Below are 19,765 nucleotides of genomic sequence, written 5' to 3' on the forward strand. Positions count from 1 at the left end.
TGTGCATTTTTTTATTATTTGGGTGTGAACTTCTCATTTTGTGTTGTGTTTGTGTTTTTTTCCATATTTGCATCGTATTTGTTCTATTCGTTGGTTGTTGTTTTTTCCTTTTACTTCGGCCGTACTTGCTTTCATTTTTATTTCCTCTCAATATGCTTACTGTATGGACCAATCACAAAGACATAGTCCTTGCATATGAAAAACCGTCTTGCCAATAAACTTTATTCTGAAGGCAGGAGCCAGGCACAGTATTTCAGCAGCCTCAGTGAAATAATCTAAAATAAGGTCAGAGGTTCAACAAACGTGATACGATGCCAACAGCTGTCTCCACAATCCTATTATGATTTGATTATTCTTCATATCAGTACTGAAGACGGGGACGTCGCTTTCATCGTAGCCCTTTGTTCATCATCTTTATGACTTATAATTAAAGGTGTACACCGTCATTTTGGCAAATGTGTCTTCAGTTCAAGGGTAGAAAGTGATGTTACACAAGCAGGAATAATGTGGAAAAGTGGGGACTGGAACACCACGAGGACACCATCATAAAATAATCATAAAAGCTTTAGACAGCAGACTAGAAAGACGGGGTAGCCTATCTCACAGCTATTTCTGGAATGCAATCCCATATATTATTCACACAAACCGAGGAGAAGACTCGTATACAAGCCATTAAACTCACCCAAGTTGTGCTGAAGTTGGCTCAAATGTCTAATGCATTAGGAGCAGGTGAGTTGAAAGCTACTTCAGCTGAAAGCAACAGGAGAGCCAGATGAGGGCGCAGTGGACTCCTCACACTTCCAGGCACGGGAGGTGAGCTCGAGCCAGAGCAGCGTGCGGATGTAAGGCGACTTCCGATTGGCTTAAGCTTTGCAGCGAATATGTTAACGCGGCTGCTATTGGCTGGCTGCAAGGAGGCGGAGCCATGCATGGCATTTCATTGATATAGCCTACAGCTGGTGGCTCCAGATTCGCCATACGGAGTGCAAGGGATATGAAAGTGACGAAGGCTTGATGTAGGGGGGTTTAAGAAGGCTCGAGAAGTGTTTTATTTTATTTTTTAAAGGGTGGCACACCAAAGATTTACACAATACACAGCCAAAATGCTCTGCCACGTTACTCGTCCGGATTCAGTGGTGATGGAAGTGGAAGTTGATGCGAAGGCGAACGGAGAAGACTGTCTGAATAAGGTAGGCTGTGGTGGAATACACATCACGTTTTGTTATTGTGATACCTAATTAAAACGCATTGTAATGGCGAGGCTGTAGGAGTGCTCTGGTTGTTTAGCGAAACTTTAGATTTTTTTATTGTCATAAACTTCGGGTCGATCGTTTATTTATGACTCCGATATTCCAGTGAACAAGATTAGGGATTTTAATCCAGTTTATGCACGACGAGGAATACTTCAAACAAGAAGTATATGCTGTTTGATGTAAAATTATCTGCGAACTTGTAATCGTTTAACAAAACTATCGATACATCTGCTTCATTGTTACACATAGCAGGGACAACGGAAACAAAATGTTCTTCTGCGAGGAGCGTACAGAAAAAAACATCTGTTTGCAACAAAAAAACATTCAGATGTTGATTAACAGTCGAAACGCATAACTTGATCGTGTAGGAAAGTTTTAATGCATTGAAGTTAAACTGCCAGCATCTACCTGCATGGCTAGTCAGAGGCAGATGGCTTTGTCAAGGTTACTTGAGTTCACTCATGTGCCTTTGCACGCACTCAGCGTTCTCCCTCCAAGCAAACTGAAACTTCAGTCTGAACTAAGTTGCGCAGATATTCACCTCAAAGTGGACATAAACAGAGTACCGGAGGAACTTCTCCTTTCATCAGTTGCCTCAAGTTGTTTTTTTCCGCTAATAAAATATAAAGCTGCTTCAAATGCATTGCATATCCCTATCTTGCCGTGGGTATGAATGAGTTTTATCTCAGCCTCCGGGCTCCCTGCAGACGTTCACCAGCAGCAGCACTAGTTATGTAATGACCCCATGGCCGCCGCCGCTGAGGGGGCGTGGGATTGTGGGTTTGATGAGCCCCTTTACCCCGGGAGAGCCTCCAAGTTTACTTCCACCCTATCGTGAGCTTTAGAATATTGATGGGTTTTATCTGTGTGAGAGCAGCACTGGGGGTAGCACAAATCCTAATGAACAAAGTGATAAAAGCAGCCTTATTTTCTTGCCTCTTAAATCTTGTGAAACTTTATTGATTCCTGTTGGGGAATTCTGTTGATTCTCGCCACCCTCCACAGGGAGACCAAAGCCAATATGGATTGTCTTGTTCAAGGACATTTTAGCCTGCTGTCACAACTGAAACTGTAAAGTGTCCTCAGTCTAAATGCTCTCTCATATTAACTCTTTCCCTTCTTTTTGAATTTCTTTGCCCGCTTTTGTGACCCATTTCTTTCCTCTCTTCCCAGGTTTGCAGGAAGTTGGGCATAATTGAAGTGGACTACTTTGGGCTGCAGTTCACAGGCAGCAAAGGAGAGAACCTGTGGCTGAATCTGAGGAACCGCATCTGCCAGCAGATGGATAACCTGACGCCCTGTCGGCTGAGGCTGCGGGTCAAGTTCTTTGTGGAGCCCCATCTCATTCTGCAGGAACAGACGAGGTGTGTTTACCAGCTCACGTGCCTGTTTAAACATTGTGTGCAAATCTGCCACATAAAACTCATTAGACTTGTGCAAGGGTACTGATGGATTAATGAATAGGCTTACCAGGCACAGGTCCAGAGGCTCAAAGTGTCACCTGGCCTTCACCTGCAAAATGTCACTTAAAGAGACATGTAATATTCAAAATGGCCGGAGAAAAACATAAAATGACTACAAAGACAAGCAAAACTCTGAAAAGAGACTCAACGACTATAAAAAAGGGGCAAAATAGCCATAAAGAGACATAAACTTACTAAAAATGCATACAAATTATCTACAAAGAAATGCAAAACAAGTAGAAACGGGTAATGTCATTAACGCATCTTTCATGCATTTGGCATGCAGTGATGAGCTCATGCTGGAATAAACAAAGCAACTGTTAGTGAATCCCCAGAGCGTCTTCTGATCTCAAATGTGATACAGTAGAATGCCCTGTAGTAACCCCTGTCCCCAGCCCTTCCGGGGTTACTAAAGTTCATTTTAGTCGAGCTCCAGGCAGGAAATGTGATCCAGCAGCTCTGGGGGTATGTGTCACTCCGCGCCTGCCCCCAGGGACCCTCTGTGCGACAGCCAGGACCTCTGTCACTGCCCCCATTCAACTCAAAATAACTTTTGTTGTGCTTTTTTTGTTTCAATTGTTTGTGGCCATTTTTGTCAGAACAAAAGCAAGTCCTCCATTTGGGGTTTTTTGCAGATGCTGTTTGGAAAGTCTGAGGCTAGTGTAGGGTGTTTTGTTTTTACAGGGATATATCATCAGTCATTGCTGGAGCTTATTTTTCATTGTGATGTTTGTTATCGGTTTTGAAAGAATCAAACAAATTTGTGAGAATTTTAATCACATGTACCTGAATTGCTTACAGTTGTATTTTAATTTTAGAAACGACACACCCAGCAAAAAACTTGCCCTAGCAGATAACACACTGGAGTCAGATTTTTCCTCTCTGCCAGATAAGTTTAAGGTAAAAAAAAAATTCGTAACAAAGTAACAAGCCCTGACAAGTCTAGATCCTGACTCAGTATTCCCCCAGCCCCAGTATCGTTTGAAGTTATAAATAGCAAGTGTGTTCGCAGCCCTCGGAACCTGTCCAAAAAACTTGTTTTACACACACTGTCTGGTGTAATATCGTGGATGTTATATTCACTCCAGGCGGTGCCACGAGCGTTTGAGAGTGCAGGGTTGGAACCGTGGATGTGTAGGGAGGGCAGACTTGAGGGGAAATTTGTTTGGTGTCTTTTTAAGCCCCGCCACGCTGCTCCTGCCCTCTCAATCGCACACACACACAGCACGCCACTCGGACTGTTCATTAAACCGACATGTATCTGCCTTGGCCAGGATTTGCCCGGCATGCCAGTAAGCTCTCAGTCCTTCCCCAGTTCACCCACGGCCCCCACCTTCAGCTGTTTCTCACTCTCTTCACAAATACAAAGACATCAACTCTGTTGCTCGTGCAATATTTTTATCACTGCGGGGCATGGACTGTCCCGACTCACACTTCCCCTCTGCTCTCTGTCCATCTCACCCCCACCTCAGCCTCCCACTCTGGCCCATATTTGGAAACCTTTTGAAGAAAAAAAAGTGAAAGACAGCAGGGGGGAGAGAGTGTGAGTGGGGAAGACACTTGGCTGCCTGTGCTCTGACCTCCACTAGATTAGCAGGGGTTATCAACAGATGGTGGGCGCCGGGTGGGGGTGAGGGGTTGTAAAGAAGGAAAAAAAAAAGGTGAGATAAAGATGTGAGGTGGCAGGCAAGGGTATGTGGGGTTGCTGCTAATAAATACTCACACATGGCACACAGCAACATGCTGTCAAGATATGTGTTTAATTTTGGTTTGGCCTTCACGCCATCCATCTGCTCAGATGTGATATAATTTAACTGGTAGGGAAGCCGACACTGGCATCAACTTTAGAGACGACGGCAACATGTTGACAGTACACAGTAGTGGCATTTTGGGGGTCAAAACAGGTTTGGAAAACTGCTTTATTTATATAAAAGTTAAGTTTTTTTGTTGCACTTAAAATATCTAACTCTACTTGAAGGGATTGTGTTAATAATTTGAGTTAATTCATGCTTTTAGGACCAGATAAGATCCCTTTTTACTCAATTCTGCTGCTGTCACCTTTGACCTAGTTTAGGCTCCACTGCCTCCACTCAACTTGTTCTGACTGCAGGCAAGCAAGCAGGCACGCCTCATCACTGCAAACACATTGCACATTTATTGTTCCTCCCATACCTATAGAAACATGTCCAATTCTTGCCTGCAGAAATGTAAGTTTGCAGCTGTTTGCCTTATTTACTGTTAAAAGCTACGTTAGTTTGTGAGCAACTTTCCGAAGTTGAAACCTCACCACACAGCATGTTCCACACGTGCATGTGAGCTGGAGTAAATGTTCTCAGCATGCGTATGGACAAAGCAAAAAAGGACTGTATGTTACCACAACTCTGTTGAGCTGAGGGGTGGGCCTCTTTTTTTTCTATGCCCTTCTTATAGGGCCTTATTACATAACCTGCACTGGACTGGCGCGCTCACAGCTGCTTATATAAGCCGCTGTGTACTCTGCTGCCACGTTAAAGCCTAGCTGGTCGTTTGCATGTTCTTTCTCACATGCAGCTGAATATTTGGGTGCTTTGTGTTTATACATTTTCCCTTTTTTTTATGCTGAAAAAAGCACAGTTGAGGCTCAAAACACATTTTATAGTATTAAGACCACCGTTCTTGAATCAGTATTACCTTTATAACCTTTAGGTAGTGTAAAGCAGAAGTGCATGCCATTTCTATGCGAGTTGCAGGGCTGTGGCAGCTGTGTCCCCTGCTTCAAACCCCCCCTTTTTTAAAAATCTCATTGATTCTATTTCCCAGCTTGCTTTGCAAATAAGACACTTTTTGCAGTGGCATAAAATTGGCTTTAAGTGTGGCATCCTTTCTTTCCCCAGCTTCTATTTTAGGCAGCTGAAGGTTCGTAACAAAGACTAAAGCAAGGCCATGCAAACTGTCTTGAGCTGCTCTGAATGTTGCTTCCTACAGTTTCTTGGCTTAATAATTTTATTTCATACCAGCAATAAAAGAAAGCGGTTCTCTAAAACATCTGATTCACCTTGGTCTGTATTTCCATGACACTCTTCATTGGTTTAGTGGAAAGTGACCCAGGGGCACCAAACAACAGCCTGAGTTATCTGCATCATTAAACACCATTTGCTCCGGGGTGTTTCTGGTTTGATTATGTGAATGTTTTTCCTTCATTTCCCCTTGTATTTAACATTCTGATCAGGCAAACACTGGATATCCCTAAAGGGCACAGCTATTCGTACAGCCTTCGATTGTTAACCTGTGTACCTCTGCAGTTATTGAGCTTATCTTTAACTAACATCCAAAGCAGAAGCCAAATGAGTTTCAACCGAGCGGAGAACACTTACATCCTTACATCTCAATGTATTTGAATGCAAGTGTACTTGTGTCAGCTATGTGACGCAGCACATTACTGGAATTAATTCCAGACAAAAAAAAAAAAATGAAATACAATTTGAAGGACTCGGCTCACTTGATGTCATTGCTCCCACCGCACAGTGTCCAATCATTCTTACGTAATCCCCGGCAGTTCAAAGACATGCTGGTCAGGGGGCAGTGGAGTAAAATCTGTAGAAGTGAATGCATGCTATCGATCCAATCAGGGTGTTCCCTTGCCTTTCCCCCAGTGCATGCTGGGATAGGTTCCAACCCATGTGAAGTATGGATCAGTTTTGCATAGATGTACCTACAGCATCCCTGCAATTCCTGTGCAGGGATGCTGTTGGTACATTTGTTGGTGATGCATTTGACAACACTTTATATTCTGCATGATTCAGCTTTTGTTTTTGCAACATTAAATTGCAGTTTTATCATCTATTAATTCACCCATTAAAACTGAGGCAAGGGCGATGTCCCTGCACTGCCACTTGAACTGAATACTCTGCAAAAACAATTTAAGGTAATTTATTCAGCACACACACAAGTTCTCATGTTTAGCTTGCTGTGGCAGGCTTCAGAAACGATCAAGCCAAAAGATCACACAAGATGCCTGTGGGTCTTCAAGCATTCAAAAAACACCACCCAAACTATCAGCATGCTCCATCATGAGTAATTAGTGGCTTTTACCAGCCCGGAGTTTGTTTCCTCTCTCAGTTGTTTTGCACTTGAGTAACCGAGCTCCGATTTTTTTTTTTTTTTTTTTTCTGGTTTGAAGTCATAACAGCCCAAGAACGACAGTATCGCTTTATTTGTTTGGTGCTTGAACTTGGGATTGATGCTGAGCTTTAATCACTGTTTTACCATCCAGTACAGAGCACCAGCCTGCAACCCGAGGCATTTAGCATACAAACAGCTTCTTTGTTTTATTGTTGTATAGCTTTCAGCCACTTGGCGCAGAGCAAGAGCGCTTGTGGTTATATTTAGTGTTTGAAATGATTCGTTATGCAACTTTCGGGTAAATTACACAATTAAAATGCTTATCAGTTTTAGGCTTGAGTCCTTAGACTTTCTATTCAGCCATCACCTTGGGAGAACATGTTCATCAGGGTTTACTATAGTTCATTGACCGATAGTAACCTCGCAGCAAACGGCTCCTGGCAGTGTGTCATTTGACTAGCTTACAAACCGCATTGTTGAAAGCCCGAGCGATGAGGTCTGAAACTCTACTGGTGATTGGCTGGGTGAGGTGCAGTCTCCAGGCAGAGGTGTTAGGTTTCAGTTTGTGGGGACGTTTTGTTCTTCTGTGAAGTGAAGCAGCTGACATGCTGCCTACTCGGAGAATAGACACTGGGTCGGGGCAGAAAAACCCTTTTTAAATGAGACAATGGTTTTATGGCTGGGCAGAACAGACCAGAGAGGGTTTAGTTGACTTGGTAATGAGTGTCCTGTTGGTTGAAAGAGTAAGACTGTTTCTTCTTTTTCTTTGGCACCAGAGTACATATAAAACTTGTAAAGATTTCTTAAATCTGCCTTGTATAAAGTTCCAACATTTAGTTGCTCATAATGCCCAAACATGGCATTTTGTGGCATTTCTGTGTGTTAGATTTTATGGTTCAAAGACTGGACAGAAGGAATCAGCTGAAAACTTGAATTATCTCATTCCCTAAGCTCAGTGACCTATTTTGAAATATTATTTGTCATGGTTCAGGGCTGCTTTAATTGAATTATTCCAGCCAGGCAATAAAGTGTTCAAACATTACTGCAGCACCCCCATATGACCTCTCCCTCCCCCACAACCACTGTTTTGAATAGCATCTATTTTTCCTATGCTGTTAAAAGGACTCTTATGATTGTAAATAAGTAAGCCTTTTGAGACTTTCATCATGGGTTATCTGCCATGAAGGACAAAGCAATGATGAGATGCACAGTGTAAAAAAACAGTAAAAGTAGGCCAGGAAGCTGATTTCCTGGTTATCAGTCTGGTGTGTCAGCGAGAGCCAGACTGAAGAAGAAGGCAATGCTGTGGTGATTGCTACAGTGCTCACAGATGACTCTGTTATGATGAATGTGCAAATGTGTCCTCATAATGTGTGCTAGTCATTGACACAGTGAATCAAATGGGCTCACAGAGGAGAGGTCTAGGTGCAGATAAACAGTGTGATGCAGCATGGCATCCTCATGTCCCAACAAGAGACACATTTTAAGTCCTGTGATTCCATGAGTCATGGTGACTAAAGCCCCATCTCACTGGACAAAAAATCCTAACACCCAATAGCATATGGCTTTGGTGGGGAAGCTACAATCAGTGTTATAATAAGCAGTTATCAGCCCCCAGCTCCATGTGATGGAAACACAACACCCGGATAGACCGCGTCGGTAACTTGCGTCAATTCCTGCAACTTTTTGTCATCATCCATCATCAGTTTCCCTCAATTCAGCCCTCCAACATTGTTCCAAATGAGTCTGCACTAGATTAAAAGAGATCCTGAATAAGAAATGGGTACTAAGCATTAGGAAACCAATGAAAACGTTGCAATTGTTACTTTCCAGCACGTTCATGACGTTTTTCTGCATATCTAGATTCATATTTGGTTGAGAATGAGGATCTTTATCTGTTATGTTGTCTCTTGTCACCTTGGTTACGAGCCTGTGTAAATGTGATGGGTTTGTACAGGAATTATTTTTTTCTGTCTGTCTAGAAACTTCAGTCACTTCACATCAGTTGGTCTCAAATGCTCTTTCAGGAAACATTTCAAAAAATGTTTCAGTCTTTTTCCGTCTCACCCAATCAGCATCAAACACCATGCTGGGAGACAATGGGATTTGCAGACTGTTGTCTCTCCCATGGCCTGAGTGCAGGATGGACCTTGACAGGTGCTGAGGCAGCAGTTCACCACCTGAACAGACTGATCCTGGGACAGCTGTCTGAGAAGCTATCCACTTATTATAAAGGCCAAGGAAGACAGCGGGCTAATCTGTACAAAACATTTGCCCTTGTTGTTGTGTGGTGAGTTTTCACTGCTGCACAAAGCGGGTGTTTAGAACAGATACAGTAGCAGTTTAGCTCCACGGGGAACTCAGTGGGAGAAATTGTTACCTTCTGTGTGTGCAGCAGCTGCAAAGATATCAGTTGTGTTTTTGTGGTGTTTGGCAGAGTGCATATCTGATGGCTCTCATTCAGCCTTGGGGAAGTCAGGCACGAACAGCTTTCGTTGACCTGTAGTTACCTCTGTTGCAGGGCCCGTTTTACTGTACGGCTCATAACGGGTGTTTTCTTGCAAATGTTAATTGGAATTTTGGCCTGAGCTCAGCAAAGCGTGTACCTGTTTACACATGTGGGCGCCAACAACACTGGGAATGCACGAGTCAGATGTCTTGCTCAGCAACTTGGTTGATAAATAGTCCACATCGTCACAGACGGACGGTTAAGCTAAAGAACGCTGTGGTTAAACTGAGTCACAACATGAAAACAACAGGCCAACAGGCCAGGACTTGTAAAAGAAGCTTTTAAGATGTGTAATGCCTTGCTCAGTGGCACAGTGGCCAATATTAACCTCTTGCCAATCCCCGCCTGAACTATAGTAACCTCCGCAGCTTGCCCTGTAATAACCCTTTGTCGGCACCCTGTAGTAAACTCCAGTCAGCCCTATTGTTTGCGTCAGGCAGGTAGCTAACTAGCAGCGCTCCATCACATGACGCCTGCTGGGCCTGACACAATAGAGAGCAGTGTTTGTGTGTGTGTGCGTTGGAGGGAATGGGATGTTTAACACCATATCAAAGCAATGTTTGTTATGCCTGAGGCTAGTCGGCTATGGAGCTTGGTTGTTATGGTCTGGCTTTATCAGAGGTGGTGTAGACCGACTCTGTTTGCGTGCCTCACAGCTGCTTTCGCTACTGTTGTTACTCCTTGGAAGCAGTGTGGATGTGTGCTGGAAGAGGTGTGCCGCTGTTGTTGCATACTGAAGGCCCTGCAATACACAAGTGTGCATATTCTGTGACCAGCTGGGCCAAGCTCCCGAAAGAGTCTGGTTTTTAGTCTCATAGGACGGCAGAGGAAATGTCACCTCGGGCTCCTTTATGAGTCACTCTGGTTCCCGTAAGACATTTAGGCAAGGTGCATTTTCTACATAAACAGAACACAATGGGTTTATATAAATTTAATAAAAGGGGTGATGAGTGCTACCTACCCCCCTCCAAGGTGTCCCTCTAAACCCTCTCAAATACCCCCAAGTCATGGTGTGACCTGATTTGCGCAAATGAAAAATGTCTCTATTTGCATCATGCTTCAAAGAGAAATATAGCCCAAGGGAGATTTTTTTTTTTTTTTTTTTTTCGGAAAAAACAAGCCGTTTCTGGCACAGTCTTCTTTTGGTCTACCACATCAGGATTGTGGAGGGCCAATATATTCACAGCAAGGGGCCGATAGAGTCCAGCAGGGTTACATTAGGTCACTGCATGCATGGATGCCATTGCATTGACCAAACCATCTTTTTTATTATTTGCCCCCCACATCTTGCACCAACTATGTACAAAAATGTTAAAATGAAAGAACTAAAGTCAACAGGCACACCAACAGGATCCCAGCTAGTCAACAACACAGACCAGTGACAAGCTGTGTAACTGGTTTGTGGTCACAGGAGCAGGTGACTGGAAGGCACAATCTCCTTAAGGTTACTATGTCATAGTTAATCTCAAGGGAGGATCCGTTTAGGTTACTATCGTTCAGCGCTCTTCATGATGTAAACATTGAGTCAGTCAGGGTGGGTCCTTTCTGACGTTTTGTCTCCTGCTGCTAGAAGGAAAGAATTCTTCACATCTTCTGGTCAAAACAATGGAAAGGACCCACCGTGGCTTATTTTTTTGAGAATTTAGCTGTTTTCCTTGGCCACACCAGAACTACGTGTTCTCCATTTAATCATTCAGCCCAAACAATAACAATTGTTGTTTTTGACCACCATTAATCTTTGAACTATTTTCCCGACTTTCAGTTCATAAACCCACCTCATTTCAAACAACAATTCCTCTCGGTCAGGAAAACGAGACTAATGGAGACTTCTTTGGAGTTACTTGGGTCATATTTCTTTTTTAAATGAGCCACAGAGACGGACAGGATGCCGGACATTGTACCTGATTTTAAGTCCTGTTATTGTATTCAACATTCAGACTTATTGTGGCCACATGTAGTACAAGCACCACTGAGTCATCAGGTTAAAAGTCCAAGTACTTCCTCCCCTGGACAAATAAGCATTAAGTCTTTGACTGCTGTCCTGCTTTCAACTTCCCCTTTCAGAGCTTCGGGTAAATTCACACGTAAAGGAAGTTCTAATAGTGTGTTGTGAGGAAGAGACTAAAAGAGAAAGTGAATCATTGTGACAAATGTCACAGTTGCTTTTCCTTCTGCTGCACACACAAACACATGCTGTCTGTGGTGAAATCCTATAATGACCACCTGCTCTGGCCTGTGTGTGCTCCAGACGTCCTGACTCCTCAATGATTACTCATGAAAGTCAGCTGAAAGTAAAATTGGGGACTGCTTGTAAGGGGATGCACAGTAGAGGCGGATTTTTTTTGGGAAATTCTGTGAGTGACAGGATTACTGCCGGAGCTGGAAATGATCCTTTGTCCTCTTACTGGATTAATGTCAATGAAAGGGTTTGTCATCAATTGAAAGACTTCCTGTCTGACATCCATTCTGTTTTCTCCTACCAGACACGTCTTCTTCATGCATGTGAAGGAGGACCTCCACAATGGTCACCTACGTATGGGCTCAGAACAAGCGGAGGAGCTGAGCGCACTCTTGGCACAGGCCGAGTTTGGCGACTACAACCAAAACACAGCCAAGTACTGGTACTCAGAGCTGTGTGGAGAGGAGCCCAGCACTGCCACTATCAACAGGTACAACACTCTTCAAGCAAAGCGACACAGGCCTCATAGCACGCACAAAAAAGTTACTGTTCTGGTGGCCCAGATTCCTTTTTTAGTTTCCCAAATCTTACTGTAAAAAAAAAACCCTTACACATTCACGTTAAAGAGATCTGGCTAATGATTGAGCCCTGTTCTCATGAAGCTCTGCTCCCTCACTATCTAAGGCAGATAATCCTCAGACCTCGTAAAGACACAAAGAAAAGTAAATAATGGGGCCATGGCAATGATTGATAGTATGTGGCAGCTGGCGTTCAAGGATATAAAAAACATTTTAAGAAATCAAAATGTTATCTTATGCAAACAAAATTTCAAAAATGCTAACAGAGTTGAACTGATATTGCAGTCTTTTATATTTTGCAGCACTGCTGTATACATTGCGGCATCTTTCTTTCTTTATCCGAGGGAAAAGACTTTAGATAAGAGTACAGCCACACAGTTGCTGGTTGTTTGACAGCTAATACACTCGCACACACCGATCAGCCAAACAGCAGCTGACAGGAGATCAGATAGCATGTGTTTGTTCCACTGACAGAAGCCCCTCCACTGTACATCTTGAATGTTTTCTCTGTAAACAACAAGAGAGTGACAAAGTTTCACTAATGCAAGGGTTTTGGAGTCTGGGAACGTGGATCCCAGTGCACTGTGCAAACACAGCACCGCAGCAATGCCCGTCCCACCTCCAACTGTCGGGATTTTATCCAAGAATTACTGCAGTATCTCCATTTTGCACTTGCAGCTTTTCGGAGAGTCTAGTGGAACAATTAGTTGTGCACATTGCACTGTTCGTCACATGCATGACTATTAAATTATACATGATCAAGCCTTGGCTCACAAACCTGCAACAATAAATGCTTTTCCGTTTGCTGTATTGAGCCAGCAGGCAATGCTGCTCACAGCTACACCTCAACACTCCTGAGGCCTGTTATGTATGCAGGTGCATGCATTGCCCAGCAGTTATTTTCCATAACATTTCATACACTGATCTCCCTACTGATGATCAATATGATGGAAATAAACCATTAGCAGGGAGGAAATGAGTATGAGATTATTGTACTCCAGTAAAAGCCTGATTATTTTAAAGAACTTGATATTGAGATTAAACAAAAAAAAAATACATTTCTGATCTCTATAAATACTCAAAAGTAACCAAATTAATTTCTTCCAACCCCTGACCATTAAGGTATTTTCCACCACAGTCTGTAGGAAACAAGGCAAGCCTAACTGCTTAAAAGAAGCATTCAGCTGTGGAGCCTAAGCATTGATCTCATAAGTATAGTTCTCAGAAAAGAGCCAGTTTAGCATCAGAGCTTCTTGCCTGGGGGCGTGTTCAACTTTGACAGCTAAAAGACACTCTAGTGTTTCACTTATCCTGCTTGTGTAACACACCTGTCACTGCAAGTGTTCCGTGATGTATACAATTATCCGTTTGATAAATCAGAGAATTTCACTTCCAATCTGAGCTTTAGAGCTAAAATAAATTTAAGTGGTTGTCTTTTTTCCCGTCTCTTTGCAGCATCATATCCAGACACAAAGCTCTGGAAGGTTTGAGCCAGGGCTCGGTGGAGTACCAGGCCCTGCAGCTGGTTTCCTCTTTGGAGCATTATGGCGTGGAGTGGCACTGGGCTCGCGATGCAAACGGTCAGCGGCTGGCCATCGGAGTCGGCCCCGAGGGTATCGCCGTTTGCAAGGAAGACTTCAGCTTAGTCAACAGGTACGTTCCACCACCTACGCATCTAAAATAGCTGTATCTTTTGTAATGATGGTATTTTTCCTATTGCAGTATGTCAAGATTGCATATCTTACTTAGAAATACTCAACATGCAACTGTTTGTTCTCTTCTGCCTCATCTTAGAATTAGCTATCCAATCATCCAGATTGCCACCCAGTCGGGGAAGAGTGTGTACTTGACAGTTACCAAGGACACAAGTGACAGCGTGGTTCTTTTGTTCAAGCTCATCAGCAACCGGGCAGCCAGTGGTCTGTACCGCGCCATTACAGAGACCCACGCCTTTTACAGGTGAGCGCTTGGGATGAATAGTGTTAGAACCCGGATCAGTGACTACGCATACACTCTGATTCTATATAGCTGGGCAGTTGGGTTTTAATAGATTCAGGCCTTTTAATAACTCTGCACTGTTCCACAAAGTCAATACTGCGGTCAAGTATTGACATGGTGAAACAAGATATCAATTAAAGAATTTTCCACTGAGTTGTCTCTGTTTGAATGCCTGCAACAATCTTTGCTGACACTGTTCATTTTGCAGTAATCTGACCTGCTTTAGAACAATCTTCGTACTCTTTGTGGTAGCTTTTGTTGATGCAGTGAAGTTAATTGTTCACTGTCCTCACTAAAGACTAGTAGATTATAAAAGAGCTGGAGGGTAGAATGACCTAAAATGCTTTCTGTAAACACTTGTTCTGCTCTACTTGGCATGCAGTGCTTCCTGAGCCATTCTCACACATTTATACACAATGAGGAAGTGTCCTCCTGGTACCTTTTTAAACCTTTGTATGATACAAAGTGGGACACATAAAACATTGACAAGACATTGACCCAAATGATTGTGGATCGAAAAAAATGGATTACACAGGACAATCTTCAGTGGATAGAGATGGTATTTCCTCCGTGTGTGTGTGTGTGTGTGTGTGTGTGTGTAATTTGCAGTGAGCAGGCACAATTCAAATGGCTGAGCTATGAAATTGTTGTCAGTCAGTCACAATAGTACAGAGGTACAAAAGACAGCCCTGTCCTTTTGTTTCAAAGACAGGTTTTAGCTCAGAGTCTGCAGATTTTTTTTTTTTTTTTTTTTTTTTGCAGGCATGTCTTCATTGCCCAGAAACAAATGTTTATCTCGTAGAGCTGAATGTGGCATCAGTGCAGGATTATCACTAGGTGTTGTCTAAATAAACAGTGCAAGGTGGACATTAGACAAACCTAGGATGTAAGACAGATGCGAGTCTTACTGCAGCTTGTTGGGTCAAATGCTTTGATTTCACCGACGGCAGTAATCACGTCCTGTCTTCTTCTCCTTCCCAGGTGTGACACAGTAACGAATGCAGTGATGATGCAGTACAGCAGAGACTTTAAAGGCCACCTGGCTTCACTTTTCCTAAACGAAAACATCAACCTCGGCAAGAAGTACGTTTTCGACATCCGACGCACCTCCAAGGAAGTGTACGACCACGCCCGACGCGCCCTCTACAACTCCGGCGTGGTGGACCTGATGTCTGGCAACGGCGAGCGCTCCTCTCCTTCACGCTCCCCGAGCCGAGACGACCAGCAGGACGAGGGGCTGGACTGCAGCAGCTGCCAGCAGAGCAGAGCCCTGCAGGAGCGGCTGCAAAAGCTCAGAGAGGCTCTGCTGTGCATGCTTTGCTGCGAGGAGGAGATAGACGCCGCGTTCTGCCCCTGCGGCCATATGGTGTGTTGCCAGACGTGCGCCAGTCAGTTACAGGTGAGACTCAGAATCAGTTCATCAGTCTCATTGGGAGGTGTTTCATTAACACTTTTAATATATCACATACACTGAGAAATGACAGTCCTGCTGGCTTTTGCAGGAAAAGCAAATGCTGATGTCAACATTACCTAAAAAGCAGTACTTCATAAAAGCAGAGGAAAAAAAACCTGAAAACCAAAGACATTTGGCTTTGTTTTCTGTTTGGTCCTTGACCTAAGGCGGCTCAGCCTACTTTGAGTTTCCAGCTATCCCCAAAGCTCTTCAATTATACTTTAAGTTTTAACTTCTCATCCTTTTTTATGGTCCTTTAAACAACTTCCAAAGCTTTGCTTGCACTCTGCTGACCTGATTGCCCCCCCTCACTTAATCAGCTAAATGTTGCCCATCTTTGTGGAAGCAGATGGTGTGTGTGAGTGTGTGTGTGTGTGTGTGTGTGTGTGAGTTTGTCTTATGAAGGGATTATAGCAGCCAGGCAAATCTTACTTCCATTAACTCGACTAAGAAACGTGACCCAGCTAATGGACGTGAGAATGAGTCAGTAGAAACTCAAGATGAGGAAAGAGGAGAAGGAAAGTTCCACTGCTCTCAGCATGATTATGGAAACTGTTTTTACATTATAAAAATCAGTTTTATTCTAAAGCTTTCCTTTGCCGATTACTATAAGATATTTGTCACAGTTTCACCACTCAGATAATCTGATCAATGTTAAAACTGATTTGTTGTCTTCACGCCAGTTTACAACCAACCTTTCCAACAATCCTTTAAGTGACCAAGGTTACAGTACATGCTCCTGTGTGACTGTGGTTACATATTCCTAGTTTTCAACTTTCTTTTGCGGACATTGACACTTCTTGTTTTTAGGCCATGTGTTTATGGGTAGCATGTGCTTTGACCCGGTTGGTAATTGATTGCAAGACTGGTACAGTAACACACGTTTCTCACGTCTGTCTTGTTTATATTTGAATAAAATGATGTGGAAATGGAATGGGTCTGTGAGGTTATGATTGAGGGCCACACAGACCTCTCTTCCACATTAACTGCAGTTGTAAAGCAAAATCACTAACTTTAGTTTACTACAATAGCATCAATGAGAGGACGTGATTCCTGCAATAATAAGGATGTGCTGCAAGTAGCTTTCTAATACCCCTTTTTAAACCAACGTAGTTATTTTGTTGGTGCTGGATCTGGTTTGCAGTTGGTTCAACTTGCGAATCTTCTCAGAACCGGTTTCCACAGGCTCGAGAGCCACGTCATTACATCTACATATACGTCTTCGCTCTTTGCAAGTATAACAACAACAATGTGAACTCCATTGTCTCGTTGCAAATGTTGCTGCTTGTAGAACCTTATAATGTAATAAATTCCTGATAATGTAATAACCCCGATAATGTAATAAAAATCTGCACTTGAGTCCATTGAAAATGTAATAAAACCTGATAATGTAATAACTTCCCGATAATGTAATAAAGTGCATTTCCCAATAATGTAATAAGGTAATAACTTCCCAATAATGTTATACTCTATCAGGTTAGCCTTCATTTCGCAAGTCCTGATAATGTAATAATTCCCCAATATTGTAATAATTTAACAGCATGTTTATTAACTTTTGACCCGTTCATCCGTTTTTCACAAACGAGGTATCCATGACACACGAAGGCATTCAACTGCTTCATGAAATCTAAAGGTGCTTGGTGTTATACTTTATTACATTATTGGTAAAAAGTGTATTACATTATTGGGAAATGCACTTTATTACATTATCGGGAAGTTATTACATTATCAGGTTTTATTACATTTTCAATGGACTCAAGTGCAAATTTTTATTACATTATCGGGGTTATTACATTATCAGGAATTTATTACATTATCAGGTTCTACACTGCTGGCAAACAAATCAAATGAATGATACATGTTTTCATTGGTCTTGTTGGTCACGTAAGCAGTACGTGGTTCAAGACCAGAACCAGTTTTCCTAGCAGAGAGCCGGTACTTTGCCTGTCGAAACACGAAGAACTAGTTCGATATTAGGCACAGGCCCTGAAACAGCCCCGGAACCGCCTCGGTCAAAAAGGGGTATACGAGTTGTCATTCCTAACCTGACAGACGTTTGTTAGGAGGCGCCGTTTGCATTAGCTCAGTAGTGTATTAAAAGTAAGAAATAAATCTAAATAAAGTTTAAATAAATCACAGATGATTAAAATATAATGCACACATTTCATGTCACGCCTGGGGGTTGCACGAGTTATTTCTGAGGCCTGCAAACTTAATGGCCTTAATGAGTTCATAAAAAAAGGACTCCCTGGAAAAGCAAGCCAAAATATATTGCCAAAGGTTAAGGGGTCACTAAGGGTTCACAAATTGAATGCATTAGTTGAACAGCTTCATACGTTGAGCACACACTTAATACATGTCCTTCCTGTCCCTCAGCTGTGCCCAGTGTGCCGGTCGGAGGTGGAGAACGTGCAGCACGTCTACCTGCCCACCTGCACCAGCCTGCTGAACCTGACGCTGACCGACAACCACCAACACCGCAGCAGCATCCCCGCGCCCATCCACAGAGAAATGGCTTCCCCTCACAGCTGCTCAGCCACGGAGTACGACCACAAGATGTACCACACATAAAGACGACTCCGTCACGAACACTCTGAAGCTAAATCAGCCAGATTAAGGTTTCATAAAGAAGGAACATTTCTCGTCCGTCTGCGTTTCCTGCCTGGACTTAATGAACTACCAAACATATAGAAACTCCTGAGCATAATCAAAGATCGACACACTCAAACCACTCCCTCAACCAGTGTGTGTGTGTGTGTTTTATTGTTATTCCCCTTTGGACCGTCAGTGTGTCTGGTTGGTTCTTAGTATTGTTGCTGTTGGTTTGCGTGTCATTCTGTCCAAACCTTTGTTTTAAACATCCCCTGCCACAAGAAGATTTTTAGATTAGGCTCTTATTGTCCTTAAATTATTGCATCAGTTGACCTGATACAGAATAGAAACATGTATTGTTTTTTTAATTTGTGCGTCAGATGTTTTTCTTAGCTCCACATCAGGCTCCTAGCCCCAGAATCAGAACCACATGGTGTTTCAGAATCGCTAAATACTGTACATAATGGTTCTTTTTTTTTTTCATTTTTAATGCTTCCTGATATTTTAAAGCTTGTCTGTTTTTGATTTGAGAGCTGAATTTTATCGTGTGAAATGCATTTTTTTTATATTGTATTTCTTGTTTTTCATGTTCCATGTTTTCATGCCAATTAGGGGGTATTTAGAGGCTAAGCAGCGCTGCTCTGGGTAAGCATTGCATACTAATAAGACACACCAGGTGCTTAGGCCACCTCGGTCACATTCTTGAGCTCTCCAGGCTAAATGGGGTTCTGTAAAGGTTCCTCAAACCCGCTAGAACTGTGACCTTGGATGTGAAATGCAGTATCTTGCTGACACTCCCACAACCTCCTTCACCTTGAAACTGGTCTCATTATCTCATTAACTGCCACTTAATCGAAAAACTACAAGCCAGGCTACAAAGACTGATGCACCTTTCCATTTTTTATCTCCATGCCAACAGAAAGTTAGAAATGAAGAGCTCTTCTACTCGACAAAGAACCACAAGGTTATATAGAGAGAAAAATATCAGATTTTTAGTCCAGCAGCAGCTGCTTCCTCTGAAAACCTCAGCTATAAATTTCTTCTCTGGGGTGTACTAGTGAGTTCCTTTTGATATTTTTAAAGGGTACTAGGAGATCTGTCCGTGCAATACTTGCTTGCTTTTTTGAAAAGCTTTTCATTTTCAAGTTTTATTTAATTTCAAAGACTATTTAAGAAAAAAAAATACGACATTGTCACTTTACCAAGGAAGTTTTCCACGTCTGTAGGGGGTTTGGCCTTAATGTAGCAGCAACACCGTGTTTATTATAACTTTCCACAGACTTTTTTTCTGGTAAGAAAAGGAAAACTTTTATTTCTTTATTGCTGACTTGATTAAGCTCAGTCACTGCAGGGGAAGGACTTTTATTTTTCACATTGTACAAGTAGCAATTTGTTTCTGTTTTCTGAAGCAAAAGCCACTATTCTCTGTAAAATAACTAAATCATTTTTATATATTCTGTTTTTAACAAAAGAGAAAGTATTAATAAAGTTGTTTTTAAAAAACAATCTGGATTTGTGGGCTAATTTGTTACAGGTTTCTATGATATCAGAAAGCACTCGCACTTCACAACCTCTTCGGAAAAAGTAAGGTAAAACCAAAAACTGATCTCTGGAATTGCAATGCACAAATTGTACCATA

At 42.5% G+C, this 19,765-nt stretch overlaps 1 protein-coding gene across 1 annotated transcript; it reads left to right on the forward strand.

Annotated features, from left to right (window-relative positions):
• The first annotated feature begins 983 nt into the window (after window positions 1-983).
• Window positions 984-19,632, forward strand: mylipa (myosin regulatory light chain interacting protein a). The gene is made up of 7 exons (XM_059350254.1): window positions 984-1,190; window positions 2,427-2,617; window positions 11,810-11,995; window positions 13,539-13,736; window positions 13,878-14,042; window positions 15,063-15,480; window positions 17,911-19,632. Exons 1-7 carry the CDS (start codon window positions 1,104-1,106, stop codon window positions 18,103-18,105), a joined length of 1,440 nt encoding a protein of 479 aa, XP_059206237.1. The 5' UTR covers window positions 984-1,103; the 3' UTR covers window positions 18,106-19,632.
• Window positions 19,633-19,765: the final 133 nt, after the last annotated feature.

This window comes from Centropristis striata, chromosome 14, assembly GCF_030273125.1.
Source record: "Centropristis striata isolate RG_2023a ecotype Rhode Island chromosome 14, C.striata_1.0, whole genome shotgun sequence".
Lineage (NCBI taxonomy): Eukaryota > Metazoa > Chordata > Actinopteri > Perciformes > Serranidae > Centropristis > Centropristis striata.